At 32.8% G+C, this 13,359-nt stretch overlaps 2 protein-coding genes across 2 annotated transcripts; both read right to left on the bottom strand.

The window, feature by feature from the left end:
* Window positions 1–3,734: 3,734 nt before the first annotated feature.
* Window positions 3,735–4,943, bottom strand: LOC111486082 (protein IRX15-LIKE-like). Its single transcript, XM_023133090.1, has one exon. It carries the CDS (start codon window positions 4,800–4,802, stop codon window positions 3,879–3,881), a length of 924 nt encoding a protein of 307 aa, XP_022988858.1. The 5' UTR covers window positions 4,803–4,943; the 3' UTR covers window positions 3,735–3,878.
* Window positions 4,944–10,995: 6,052 nt separating this feature from the next.
* LOC111486154 (CBS domain-containing protein CBSX1, chloroplastic) lies at window positions 10,996–13,293 on the bottom strand. The gene is made up of 8 exons (XM_023133181.1): window positions 13,144–13,293; window positions 12,983–13,055; window positions 11,875–11,939; window positions 11,739–11,787; window positions 11,604–11,656; window positions 11,395–11,510; window positions 11,270–11,327; window positions 10,996–11,177 (listed from the first exon to the last, which is right to left on the bottom strand). The coding sequence occupies exons 1-8, from the start codon at window positions 13,291–13,293 to the stop codon at window positions 11,109–11,111; spliced, it is 633 nt and encodes a 210-aa protein (XP_022988949.1). The 3' UTR covers window positions 10,996–11,108.
* Between the last annotated feature and the right edge of the window lie 66 nt (window positions 13,294–13,359).

The raw sequence follows: 13,359 nt of genomic DNA, 5'->3' as shown, positions 1-13,359 counted from the left end.
GTTATTCCTTACTTCCGATCACCACAACAAGATGACATTCAAATTATATAGAAAAACAAACAAAAAAAAATGTTGAAAAATCAAATTTATTAATAATAAATTAATAAAATTTACAGACAAAGAGTTTAAGAGGACTCTCCAATGGTATGATATTATCCGAGCTCTCATGTCTTTGCTTTGTGCTTCCCAAAAGGCCTCATACCAATAGAGAGTATATTTTTAGATTATAAATCCATGACTATTCCCTAACTTAACCAATGTGGGACACTTTCATCTAACAGGTCCATCGTAATCTATTTTTTTTCATAAAGGTATGAATAGGGTTTTGAATAACAAGGTATTTATTATTTTCTTTTGGCCGTTGTTATCTGTACATATTTAAGTTCTATGACTTGTTAGATCAACTTGATGAATTGTTTTAAATATGACCCCAACGAGTTGCTCTATTTAAAAAATTAATGTTAATGTTTAGGAGTGTTCATATTACTAGAGAACTTGGTCAGCCCGAATTTATCTAATCCAAACCATAAAATTGGGGTTGAATTAGATTTTTTTCGGTTTGGGTTGTTAAATTTTGGAAAATAAAAAATTTAAGTCAATTTACAGTTGATATTTTTTTGTTGGGTCAACTCGACCAACCTTAAAATAGTCTCATCAAAGCTCTGCCATGCTTTTAAGATAATTAGAAAGATTAAGAATATTTGATGTTTGTAACGGATATTAATAATGTATTGTAAATTGTGTGAGAATATTTGTTAAAACCACCATGGTGTGTGAAAGTTCTCTATTTATAATCAAATATATTACAAGGATATGGAAATAGTAATAAATCGAAGAAGCAATAAATGGACTATGTGTACGAACTGAAACTTAGATCTGAAAAATTCAAAGAGAGGTCAAGAAACACTTTTCTTGAAGATGTCAACAACTTGGTTCGGAGGAGGCGTAGAGAAGCACTTTCTTGACCATCGAAAATTGTAGAGGGATCGTTGCTCAGCGATGATGCTACCTTGACTCTAGCGAGAATATGTCTAACCCACGAAATAAAAGGAGAAAATCGAGAGGAAGAGGGAGAATAGAGAGAGAGGATTCTGACTATAAAGAAGAGAGGAACAAGAGATGAAGAAGAAGAGGGTATAAACCGAGAATGCGGACTCGGGTGTTTTTTAGACGAAGAAAGAAAGAGAGGGGCAGAGACGGAGTGGTGTCTGTGCCTTGTGACTAGTTTGCTATTGAGCAAATGAGCATATCTCGAGCATAATTTGCAATTGGAGTTTGCACTAGTTACTCTGAAGGAGAAGTAGACGGAGCCGATGGAGAAGTAGTCAGCGCCATAACAGGTGGTGAAGTTCCAATGGACAGAGAGGGAGTCACGTTCCCGGGAGAAAATGACGAAGACGGTGTTGAAGCTGAAAGAGTCGCCATAGTGGACGAAGGAGCCGATTTTGACGAGGAGGCCGACGACGACTTGGCTGGCGAAGAGGCCAATGCGGTGCTCGGATTCCGAAGGTAAATCTATGCAAAAGGTCGATAGGCTTCTCAAGATTCTGTATAGTTTCGATGAGAATGTAGATGAGGATCCTGAAGTTAATGTTTCTATGAAGGATGAACCAAAGATTGGGAAGAAAATGAAAGAGGCTATGTTGGTTAAGGGGAAACTATTTATGTTGGAGAATGTGAGGTTGTACAGCGAAGAGTGGTTTAAATGTCAAAAGGGTAGAGTCAAAGAATAATCCATCGGCTCTACATGTGGCAGCCATAGAGACTGTCCCTGCTGCGTCAAAGTCAGCCGTGGTGATAGGAAAGAACAATAGAAGATTCAAAAGCCATTGAAAAGAAATGATTGGAGTTGCTAAACTGAGAAGACTTTTGATATCATGAGAATATTTGCTAAAACCATTTGAAAGTTCTCTATTTATAATCAAATAAACTATAGAGATATAGAAATAGTAATAAATGAAAAGATATTTATATATATAATAAATGGTAGATATTTGTCTATAATAAATCAAATATGATATATATATATATATATATATATATATATATATATATTAACTATAATTTATTACTAAATATCGTTAAAAAAATTAAATAATTAAAAAAAAAATTGACAACCCAATCAAACCCTAACTTATAAATAGTTGGATTCTACTCTGACCTATATCTAAATTATTACATATCCAACCAATCAGAAATTTTAGATTTATCCAAAATACTCCCTCGAACTCAAAAGTCATAAAAAAAATCAAACAAATATTTGAATTTGTCTTTAAAAATTATTGTCATTTAAAATAATATATATATATATATATATATATTTATGATTAACACCTAAACTTTTAAATGCTTCAAACAATATTGTGTGAATGAAAAGATGGGTATTTATATGGCATTCCAACGGTATTATTACAACTCCAAAATTAATAGAAGAATAATATGTGTTTGTGCCTAACATACCCGCTTTTCTTACTTAAATTAGAGATGTCGCTTCATGCATGCCTTGTTGAGAATTGTTAAGAGGGAGTCTCACATCGATTTATAATTATGGAATATATCTCCATTAGTACGAGACCTTTTGGAGAAACCCAAAACAAAACCATGAGATCTTATGCTCAAAATGAACACGGTTGGATGTGTGATAATTCTTCACATACGACCCATGTACGCGCACATGAACCCACCAGACGGGCTCATATGGTGTCAATGATTCAAATTTTTATTTTAAATAAAATCAAAATGTTAATGGATAAAATATTTATTTATTTATTTATATGAAGTGATGGAGAATAATTCATGGAATGTTAGGTGTTACTTTCCAAAAACAAATAATTTTAAAAAATAAACCTTTTTATTTCCATTTTTTTTTAATCTAAAAAATAATGAAAGAGATAAAGAAAAAGTTTATATAAGTAGTTAGTATTTGGTAAAGGGAGTATATATATATACCGTTTTAGTTGAATTATGAATTTATTTATACTTTATTTTATTTTTATTTAATTTCATAACTTTTTATTATTTATTATTTGACCATGCTAATGATTCAATTATTTATAAAAGTAATTTTTTTAAATATATATTGAAATTGAATTCATGATTTAATCTTTTATTAAAAATAGTTTATGATTAAATTGGATTAGGTTAATTATTTAATTTGGGTTGTTTGGGTTAAAAAAATAATAAAATAAATATGTTTTTTTTTTCTATATTAAAAAGATTAAATTAGATAATTTTGAGACTTAATGAATCCAATTCATTCAATATTCCGTTGCGGACTTCTTTTGTTATCTCACCGACACCGTTTACCGTACGATTTATTCAATTCCAATTCCCACGTCTAAACAACCACGTGAACCCCCAACAACCAATCATTCCATTCCACGTGTCTTTCAAACTAATAAGCCAACGCGTTTCATACCAAAAAAATCAGATCGCGTGAGAATACTGTAAAGTATTTTCTTCTCGAGGTTCGGAATTTTTTTAAATGGCGTCTTATCCCTGGACTACCACCCTCTACATCACCGACGGCTACCGATCCGGTATTTTAGCAAAGCCCCCCATCTTCCTAAGTCTGGTAAATTACCATTTTGCCCTTCAACTTCATTTTTAATTTAGAGGTATAAGAAAATATAGCTTTTTTATCTACAAAATTCCAATGAAAAATATGATAAATTAAAAAAAATATATGAAAAATACTCTCAACTTGAATATATAGTTCAATTAATTAAACTATGTCGTTTCATATCTCTATATTTTCTTGCTCTTTCTCATAAACCAAACACATAATTGGACATCATATTAGGACAATGTCCTAAGATAAACACACTAAAAAGAAAATAAAAAAAACTTTACAAAAATATAAATATAAAGAAATTACGTCAAAGAGAGGAAGAACTCTTACAGAATCTTGGGGCATTCCCCTGAATTGGGTTCTCCACCACAAAATGCCCCAAGGAATCCACCGATTCCACCAAATTTTCGGGGCAAAGAAACTCGTCGCTGTAAATCCGCTCAACTTCCCGACCCATCTCGTGAATGAAGACATGGGTTTTGGAATTCGCTTCCCCAAATTTGCTTCTCGCTAACACTCCGGCGGTGAAGATCGCCGACATTCTTCCCGGCGATGAGGGGCTGTAGCCACGGGGTCCGTCCACCAGGATCACGTCCCATGGGACTTGGTAAATGTGGTTCGGCATATCGTTGATGCCCAATTTGCATTCGGAGAAGAGGAGATTCTGGATGGGTTTGCACTCTTTGTCGGACTGTAATTTTGCGAGAATTAGAAGCTCCTTCATCTGGGTTACTTTCGTCGTGAATTGGATGTCGTACGCCTCTGTTCCGGGGTTCGATTGCTCGAATTTCGAGACCTGGTACTCGTTCTCGTCCAGGAACACGGTGGTGCCGCCGTGGTTCAGGGCGTGCCAGAGGAGGGATTCGTGGGTCAGACCGAAGATTAAGAAATTACACGCCGAGGAGCAAGAGGAGATCGCGGTGGCGATGGAGGAGAGCTCGGCGGTGGACATGTGGGGTTTTGTGGAGTTTGTGTCCGCGGCCGCGTAGTGGAGGAGGGCAGTAGAAACAGAGTGGGGGAGGATGCTGGTGCCGGTGCCGGCGCCGGAGATTCCATCGCCGTTTCGACGGGCGGCGGTGGAGGAGGAGGAGAAGGTGGAGTTGATGAGGGTGAGAGTGAAGGCGAGTGTGAAGAAAGTGATTAAGGAGAAGAGCCAGCGGCGGGGTGTGAGGGCGTTGCCGGCGGTAGGAGCGTGGAGGAGGATGAACTTAGCGTTGGCGGTGGATTTCATGGCGGCGGGGATTGGACGGAGAGGACGACGGTGGAGGAATCACTCAAGACACTCACTGGAATGGCGCGTGAGGCTGAGGAGTGCCGAATTTGAAGCCAATGTCAGAACGTGGGAATAAATAAATAAATGTTTTTTTTTTTTTAACGCAAAATATTTACGTTTCATTATTAAATTAATTTATAAAATTTGAATATTAAATTTGACTAAGAAAAATAAATAATATTTTATAGCTTATATTTTATGTTGATTATTGAATGTATAATATGATTAAATGTCAATTTTAATTTTTTAAATAATTTAATAATAAAATTTGTTGGTTTTACATATGGCGAACGAATAATATTCAATATATGCATAAAATAAAATTGGATATTGTTAAGGATATTTAGTAATAAATTATAGTTTACCATATATATTTGATATTTTATTATAAGGCAAATATTAGATATTTGCCTTATTATCATAGGTATCTTTCCATTTATTGTTATTTCCATTTATTGTTATTTTCATTTATTACTATTCCATATCCTTGTAATTTATTTGATTATAAATAAGATGACTTTCACACCATTTAGGTGTGGTGGATTAATCAAACATTCACATGTATCAGAGCCCTCTCGGTTTAACAACCCCGATCTTTTCTTTTCAATGGCTTTTGAATCCTCTAATCTTCTTCTCCACCACCCCTGCTGGCTTTGACGCCTCAGGGGCAGTCTTCATGGCTGCCGCAGGCGGAGCCGATTGATTACTCTTCGGCTCCACCCTATTGACCTCCAAATCACCTTTCGTCATACTCTGTACATACAACTTCACCTTTTCTAACCTAATCGGTTTTCCCCTTGGCCAATATAGTCTCTCTCATTTTCTTCCCAATCAACCCTTCATCCTTCACAGAAACCCTAATCTCAGGATCCTCATCAGTGTTCTCTTCAGAAATATACGGAATCTCGACAAGCCCATCAACCTTTTGCAGAGATTTACCTTCGGAATCTGGGTGCCGCACTGGCCTATTCGCCAACCAAGTTGTCGCCGCCCTTCCTGCCAAAATTGGCTTCTTCGCCCGATGAGGCGACTCTTCTGACTGCCCTTCTGGCCAAAATTGGCTCCTTCAAAATTGGCTTCTTCGCCCGATGAGGCGACTCTTCTGACTGCCCTTCTGGCCAAAATTGGCTCCTTCGCCCAATGTGGCGACTCTTCCGGCTTCAGCATTGTCTTTGTCCCTTGCTCTAGGTTTCCCTTGCTACTTCTTGGGGTTAGAAATATTCTCACCAGAGCCAAGGCAGCATCGTCGCTAAGCGACAATCCCTCTTCATGGGTTAGACATATTCTCGCCGAAACCAAGGCAGTATCGCCGCTGAGCGGCGATCCCTCTGCAATTTTTGATGGCCAAAAACCGGGTTGTTAGCAGTTTCATGAAAAGTGTTTCTCAACTTCTTTGAATTTTTCAGATTCAAGCTTCACGTTCGTTTAAATCCGACGCTTAGCTTGCGGTGGGGTGTTAAGGATATTTAGTAATAAATTATAGTTTACCATATATATTTGATATTTTATTATAAGGCAAATATTAGATATTTGCCTTATTATCATAGGTATCTTTCCATTTATTGTTATTTCCATTTATTGTTATTTCCATTTATTACTATTCCATATCCTTGTAATTTATTTGATTATAAATAAGATGACTTTCACACCATTTAGGTGTGGTGGATTAATCAAACATTCACAGATATAAATAAAACAATATGTTTATTAAAAAAAAAAAAAATGAGACCAATCGTCCTTCCCTATAAACTAAACTAACATAACTAATTCACTCAAAGAATGCATTAATTCACCTAACACATAATCAAACCCAAAAAAAATAATAATAATAATTTTAGCCTAAATATCATAGGAAAAATATTAATTTCGCCAAAATTAATTTTATTTATAATTTAATATTATTAATTATATAAAAATTTTAAGGTTAATAGTGAAGTTTTGAACGCATGTGAGGATCATGTTTAAGTAATATCAGATTATCCATTTAAATTTATTTTTTTAAAATTATAATTATTTAAAAATCAATTTTGTTTTGAAAAAAGAGGACAAAAAGCGTAACATAAGCATGAAATTATGGTAAAAGTCAAACGAGTATACGGGAATCAAGGGAAGGAGTTTTGGGAGAGAGGGTATTATCGTAAATTGCCTTGATATTATTACTTTTGACTTTCATGTAAGATTTGACCTTTATTTTAATTTCCCCATCATAGAAAGTTATAATTTGAATTACCTTTTAACATTTAAATTTGAGGTAAAATGACTAAAATATCCCGCCTTTTATTAGTGATATTATCGATTGTCGTCAACCATTCCAGCAACAACTTCGATCATATATTGGCGATAATCGATAATTTACTGTCTATTGCCAACCTCCTCACAGCGACAAATGGTAATCGAACACTTGCAGTAGTTTATATATAAATTTAATCTTATTAATTTATAGTATTTTTATTAATTCGTCTATTAATTAAATATTTTACCACAAAAGCTATTGGATAAATGTTGAGATTATACATTGCTCGATGAAAACGAAATTGATGACAAGCTCAAGATGTTGTAGTACTTAGATATCGTTCGTGTTTCACTAAAAACAAGACAACTTCATTCAAGAACTTCGTATTACTTAAAGTGGAGTGTCAATTATGCTATTTTCTTCGATGAGATAAAATCATTTAGATTTGAGGTTACTTGCATTTGTGATATAAAAATTTGTACGACTAAAAAAAGTTCTATTTAAAGATAAATTAAAAAAAATAATAAAAAGTGAAAAGAATAAAATTATCTTAAAAAAATATTCATAAGGTAACAATCTTAATTTTTTATAAAAAAAATAAAAAATAAAGACTATTAATATTTTGTTTTAAATAAATTTCGATTTTCAAATTTCTCTTTTAAAAAACTTTAAAAATAGTTATAATTTTTTTTAAAAAAATCAAAAATACTTTTATGTTTATTACCACGTTTAAAAAATACTCATGAACTCTCCGAAATAAAATTAAAACGTTTGTAGATAGTCTATAAAGTATCAACAGACTTTTGTTCATATATTGATGTTAATTTTCTTTTTTTAGTTTTTTTTTATAAAATTAAAGGATGTTAATACTATTTTTAAAATTTTATGAGTATTTTTTTAAATTAAGGTGTATTTTTGAAATAAATTGGAAGAAATTTTATTAATTTAACTAAAAAATTATATTTATATAAAAGAAAAAAAAGAAAAAAAAGAAAAGAAAAGGAGACCGACACATTAATAAAACCCGGTAAATAAAATAAATGAGAAAAGCGTTTTAGACATAAATACAAAAATAAAAAAATAAAAAAAAAAAAGGAAATTAATTGAGAAATAACATAATCCAATCATTTCATAATTACTAATTAAGAAATACAAAAATAAATAAATTAAATTATTACATTTTTTAAAAATTTAATAATATTTATTTATAGCATTCATCATTTCACTCTTAAATGGTGTGGGGAACTTCCCACCTACCCTCTCTCCCATCACATTTTAAAAAAAAATATAATTTATTTATTTATTTATTTATTTATTTATTTATGGAGGAGGATGAAGTTTCCTATACGGTGGCTAAATATTCAAGCTTTTTTCTCCATTTATTAGATAAAATTTTATATTTTATTCACTCAACTACGCAAAGATTTTTAAGGTTTGTTATCGGTCTGAGCTTGTTAAGAATGAGAAATAAAATTGGGAAGGTGTGTATTATCATTGATATTCATATCCTTTAAATATGATATAAGCTAGTACAAATGGAGGAAAATATAACACCCGAGCTATCTTTAAGAGGAGAGTGTAGGTCAATAACACTTTTGTCTTCCCAGTAATGAAAATATCCGTAAAAAATAGACCGCAATGATTGGCTCAAGGATTAGTAACTTGTCCCGTTTAATTTGATTTAGAACAAGTGAATATCCTCCCTGATCACTTGAGAGGTTGTGAATGAAAATACGAACATCTTGAATATGTCATCTTTGAGCTTGGTGAAAAATTTGAAGATGCTTACAACGTATTCTTGATATTGGATGATTGGCAGAGTCCAAGGGGTATTAGGAATACCAAGATCGATACTCTGATACCATGTTAGGAATGAGAAATAGAATTGGGAAGATGTGTATATTGATATCCGATACAAGCTAGTATTAATGAGAAAAATATAAAATAATTAAATACTAAAAATAAAATAAAATATACTGTAAATCAAATCATAAATAAAAGATATAATATCGAAGATATATTCCATAACTAAATATACTTTTTAATATCTCAAACAAACCTCGATTCAATGAATTTAGGATGAGAATTTGAATATAGCTTAAAATTGTCGAATTCATATAGTTTTTCGAGTTCGTTAGACAAACCTACTTCCCACTTTACCATTTTTCTCGGCTCAAGTTGTCGAAACTTGCACGACAAAAGTAAGTTTTTTAAATTCCAACTTTCTGAACTTTGTTTATACCATTGACAGTGAGCTTACACTTAAAACACTCCAAATTTTAAATTTCGAAGAAAAAAAATGTATGGGGTTCTTTGTGGAATTCTAGAATTCTTAAAATTGTAACGATCCACCAGTCGAGATCATCAGCCAGTCACGGAGCAAAAAAAGAAGTTTTAAAATAAAAAACAAGAGTTACAAAACAGAACATGTTTTTATTACAACATACTTACAAAACTATATGTATTTGAAAAGAAACACATAAACAAAAACGTTCTCAAAACTACATCATGAAAAGTACTTCTATGTACAACGTACTTTAAAACTGTATATGGATCTATCTAAACAAGTTCAAAGCCCCCATAGCTCGAGTTTACTATCACTATAGTCATGCAACCTTGTTATCATCTGAAAAATAAAGGTAGCAAGCACGAGTATAAAAATACTCCGTAAATAGCATGCTCGTAAGTTCTTAAACTGTACTTGTAGCTTAAACTCAAGAATATGAATTTCGCTTAAGGCTTGCCATAAGCTAACATTTAGGTCTTCTAAACTGTCTCAAACTTACTAACTTGTGAGTTCAAGGCTAAGACAATAATGTTGCTTACTTGGGGTAACTAATAAGGTTTTGTTTAACTTTGATGTATGTCATTTCAATCCTAACTTTAGTTTACTATCATGCATCGTGTAGTCTGTTTACGGCTATAGATAATTAATAGGGTTCGGTCTGGTCCTAATAGCCTCACAACACAAAAGTGACTCAAGAGGGAGTGACTTTCTCTCTCCTCTTCGGTTATTTACATCTTCTAGACCTGATTTTCTCCCTTAATTCATACATATTTTTGCCGAATTTCAATTACAATCCTTCATAAAAGTTAAAGAGCATATTTCCGTTGTTCTCGTTCAAAATGATCCAGTATATAGAAACAATTTTGCTACTAAAGTTCATGAATTCTTAAAATGAAAATTATCTCCAATTTCAAACAAAGCTTCGATCGATTCGTCTATGGTCGTTTTCCACTAAAATTTTCCTTCAAGATTTTTAAAACGGTCTGCTAGGGAGAGGTTTCTACACTCTTATAAAGAATGCTTCGTTCTCTTCCCCAACAAACATGAGATCTCACCGGATAGTTTTTTTTTTTTTCCTGCCTAGAGCCTATGAATTTTCTCATCACTTCAGTTGTATCAGTCATTTTTCCGGTCAAATGTCAGTAAATCTATACCAAACACTAGAGATATTGCCATGTTGGTAGTGACAATGAGTATTCGAATTCTCATCCAAATTTTATATTTTTTCTTTCATATGGTAATCTAATCATACAAGACGAGTGATAATGACGTCCATACTAATCAGACTATATGTAACGGCTCAGACCCACCGCTAGCAAATATTGTTCTCTTTAGACTTTCTCTTTTCAGGCTTCCCCTCAAGGCTTTAAAACGTCTGCTAGAGAAAGGTTTTCACATCCTTAGGGTGTTTCGTTCTCCTTCACAACCAATGTGCGATATCACACTATGGTAACACCATAAATTGAGAATCTTATGATTGTCTCTATTATTACGTAACGATACTAGAGATGATCATTTTATTTTACTTTCTGATAGTAATTTATTTTCTTCTTTTTTTCTCGAACTCAAACATATCAAAACGATAGTAGTAACAAATTTAATTGCAAAACATAATTTTTCCAACCAAAATATCGACAAATCTCATAATCATATTCAACGAAATTGTGTCAAAATGGGTAAATGAATGAGTCAAAATTGGTATAGGCAAAATAATGCATAATCTCTAACAAAAGCTGCAGCCATATTAACTCTGGTGAGTGCGCTTGATGTGCAGCCCAGCTCTAACTATGTCTTCTCTTGTAATGATCCCCACCTTCCAAAAACCAACACAACCAACACTATTTGGCAAGCGTTCAAGAAAGAAGAACAGAAAGTAAGTGTAAGAGGCAAACATATTGGCCTTACCAGCTTTCCATCGCAGTCTACCACCGGCAAACGATGGAGCTTTGTTTCGAGCAACACCCTATAGATTTACTATGATGATGAGTATAAACGCGTACATTATAATGTATTATGTTAGGAACACGCACCTGGCCGCACTTTCCAAGTTCATAGCTTCACGAACAACCAATGGAGCGGGCGTCATCAAATCTGCTACAACTTCCCCGTTGGTCTTGCTCAACAATTTCTGCATCTCCTTGAACCTCTGCCCATATATATATATGTTCGAGTTTTTTAAATAAAGACCTTTCTTTTTTTATGACTTAAAAGAAAATGAATGAAGATTTTGTGGGCTTACTTTCCAGCTACTGTTCACGTCTGGGAATATATTCATCTCTTCAACGTGTACTCCTTTTAGAAAGTCACGAGAGTTTAGATTCAAAGTGGATTTAAAACAATATAAAAAAGAATTGGTATGAAATTAAATACCAACCTGAAATTGCGCATAGAGCTAGTAAGTCGTAATCTGAGACAACACCGACCTGTAATGGAATTTTTAAGAACAAATACTAAGATTATTCACCATTCATTACTTTATAAATAAATTTATTATATAAAAAGAAGTTTACCAGTTTCCAATCGTCGTCAATTACAGGAAATCCAGATAGACTCTTCTCCACCAGAACCTCCAAGGCTGTTTCAAACACAGTTTAAATTTTTTTTTTTTTTTTAAGGGTCGAACTTATGCATAGTTCAACTAGTTAAAAATATATATGAAATCGTTGACTTCCGCATCTCATTTCATTCCATTCGAATACACGGACACTAAATATTATTAGCTAAATTAATTTTGCATTTTGTATTAAAAAAAATACTTTTAAACTTTCAAAATTATAATAATATCTCTAAACTAATAAAAAAAATCTAACAAATACATTTAAATTTGAAAAAAAAAATGTTCAAAAATACCTAACATCGTGAATCTAAAAAACTTTGAAAATGTAAAATTAAAAATTTGGTAGATAATTTATGAGGTGACGTTAGACAATTTTTGTCATATATTGATAATAATTTTTTTTAACTTTTATTTTTAAATTTAAAATATTAACTATTTCTATTCGTAATGATTTTTATATTTCTTTTTTCAAAAACATATTATTGAAATTTTTGAAAATAGGTATAAAATATTTTTATAAATTTAACCAAATATCATTTCAAAAATAAATATTCAATATTTCATCCATTATCTTTATTAGACTATTAAAATTTAAAATTCTATTTAAATTACAAGTTTAGTTTTCAAATATCTTAAAATTTTAAAATTTAAAGATTAAGAAGGGGTCGAAATAAAATAAACACAAACATATAAATATATAGTCGAAGGGCTAATTTAACCTAAAAGTTTAAGAGTCCAGAACTTATCTATAACTAGACAGTAGAAATCATATAGAAATGATAGACTCGAAGGCCCTGAAAATGCTATGAGGTGTTCGAAAATGGTTGAAGTTAGTTGAATAGGAGGATCACTATGACTACCAAAGACGAAAATGATTTATTCGATGTTATGGATGACTGGTTACGGAGAGACCGTTTCGTTTTTGTAGGTTGGTCCGATCTATTGCTCTTTTCTTGTGCCTATTTTGCCGTAGGAGGTGCATCGGGTGGCTTACAAATTGGGTAGAATGAATAAATAAACACATAACTATAATTTAAGCGGAATTATAATATTGAAAATACCTTGGTCAACAGTAGTAGAAGGCTTCACAACTTGCAGATTCCCCTTCTTCGTCATAAAATCCCCAACCCTATACTGAAAACCCATACACAAAACAAACTATTTCAATTCCCTATTTATTGATTCAAACGCCTAAAACCAGAAAGCATCAATTCAGTCATACCGCCGCAGAACTGCCCACATCGCGGCTAGATAATGCCGTGGCGACCGTCGGAGGCCGAAACCGAGTCGACGGAGATGAAATATATCCGGCGCCGGTGAAGGCCGGCCGGGAATTGGGAAGAACAGAGGAGGGCGTAGAAATGGAGGCCATGTTTTAATTGAATTTAGGAATGAATTTGTGGATTTATAGAGAACAGAGGAGGGGGGGGGGGGGGGG

This window comes from Cucurbita maxima, unplaced genomic scaffold, assembly GCF_002738345.1.
Source record: "Cucurbita maxima cultivar Rimu unplaced genomic scaffold, Cmax_1.0 Cma_Scf00011, whole genome shotgun sequence".
Lineage (NCBI taxonomy): Eukaryota > Viridiplantae > Streptophyta > Magnoliopsida > Cucurbitales > Cucurbitaceae > Cucurbita > Cucurbita maxima.
Note: the sequence above shows the minus strand (reverse complement) of the source record. Positions and strands in the feature narration are given on the sequence as shown.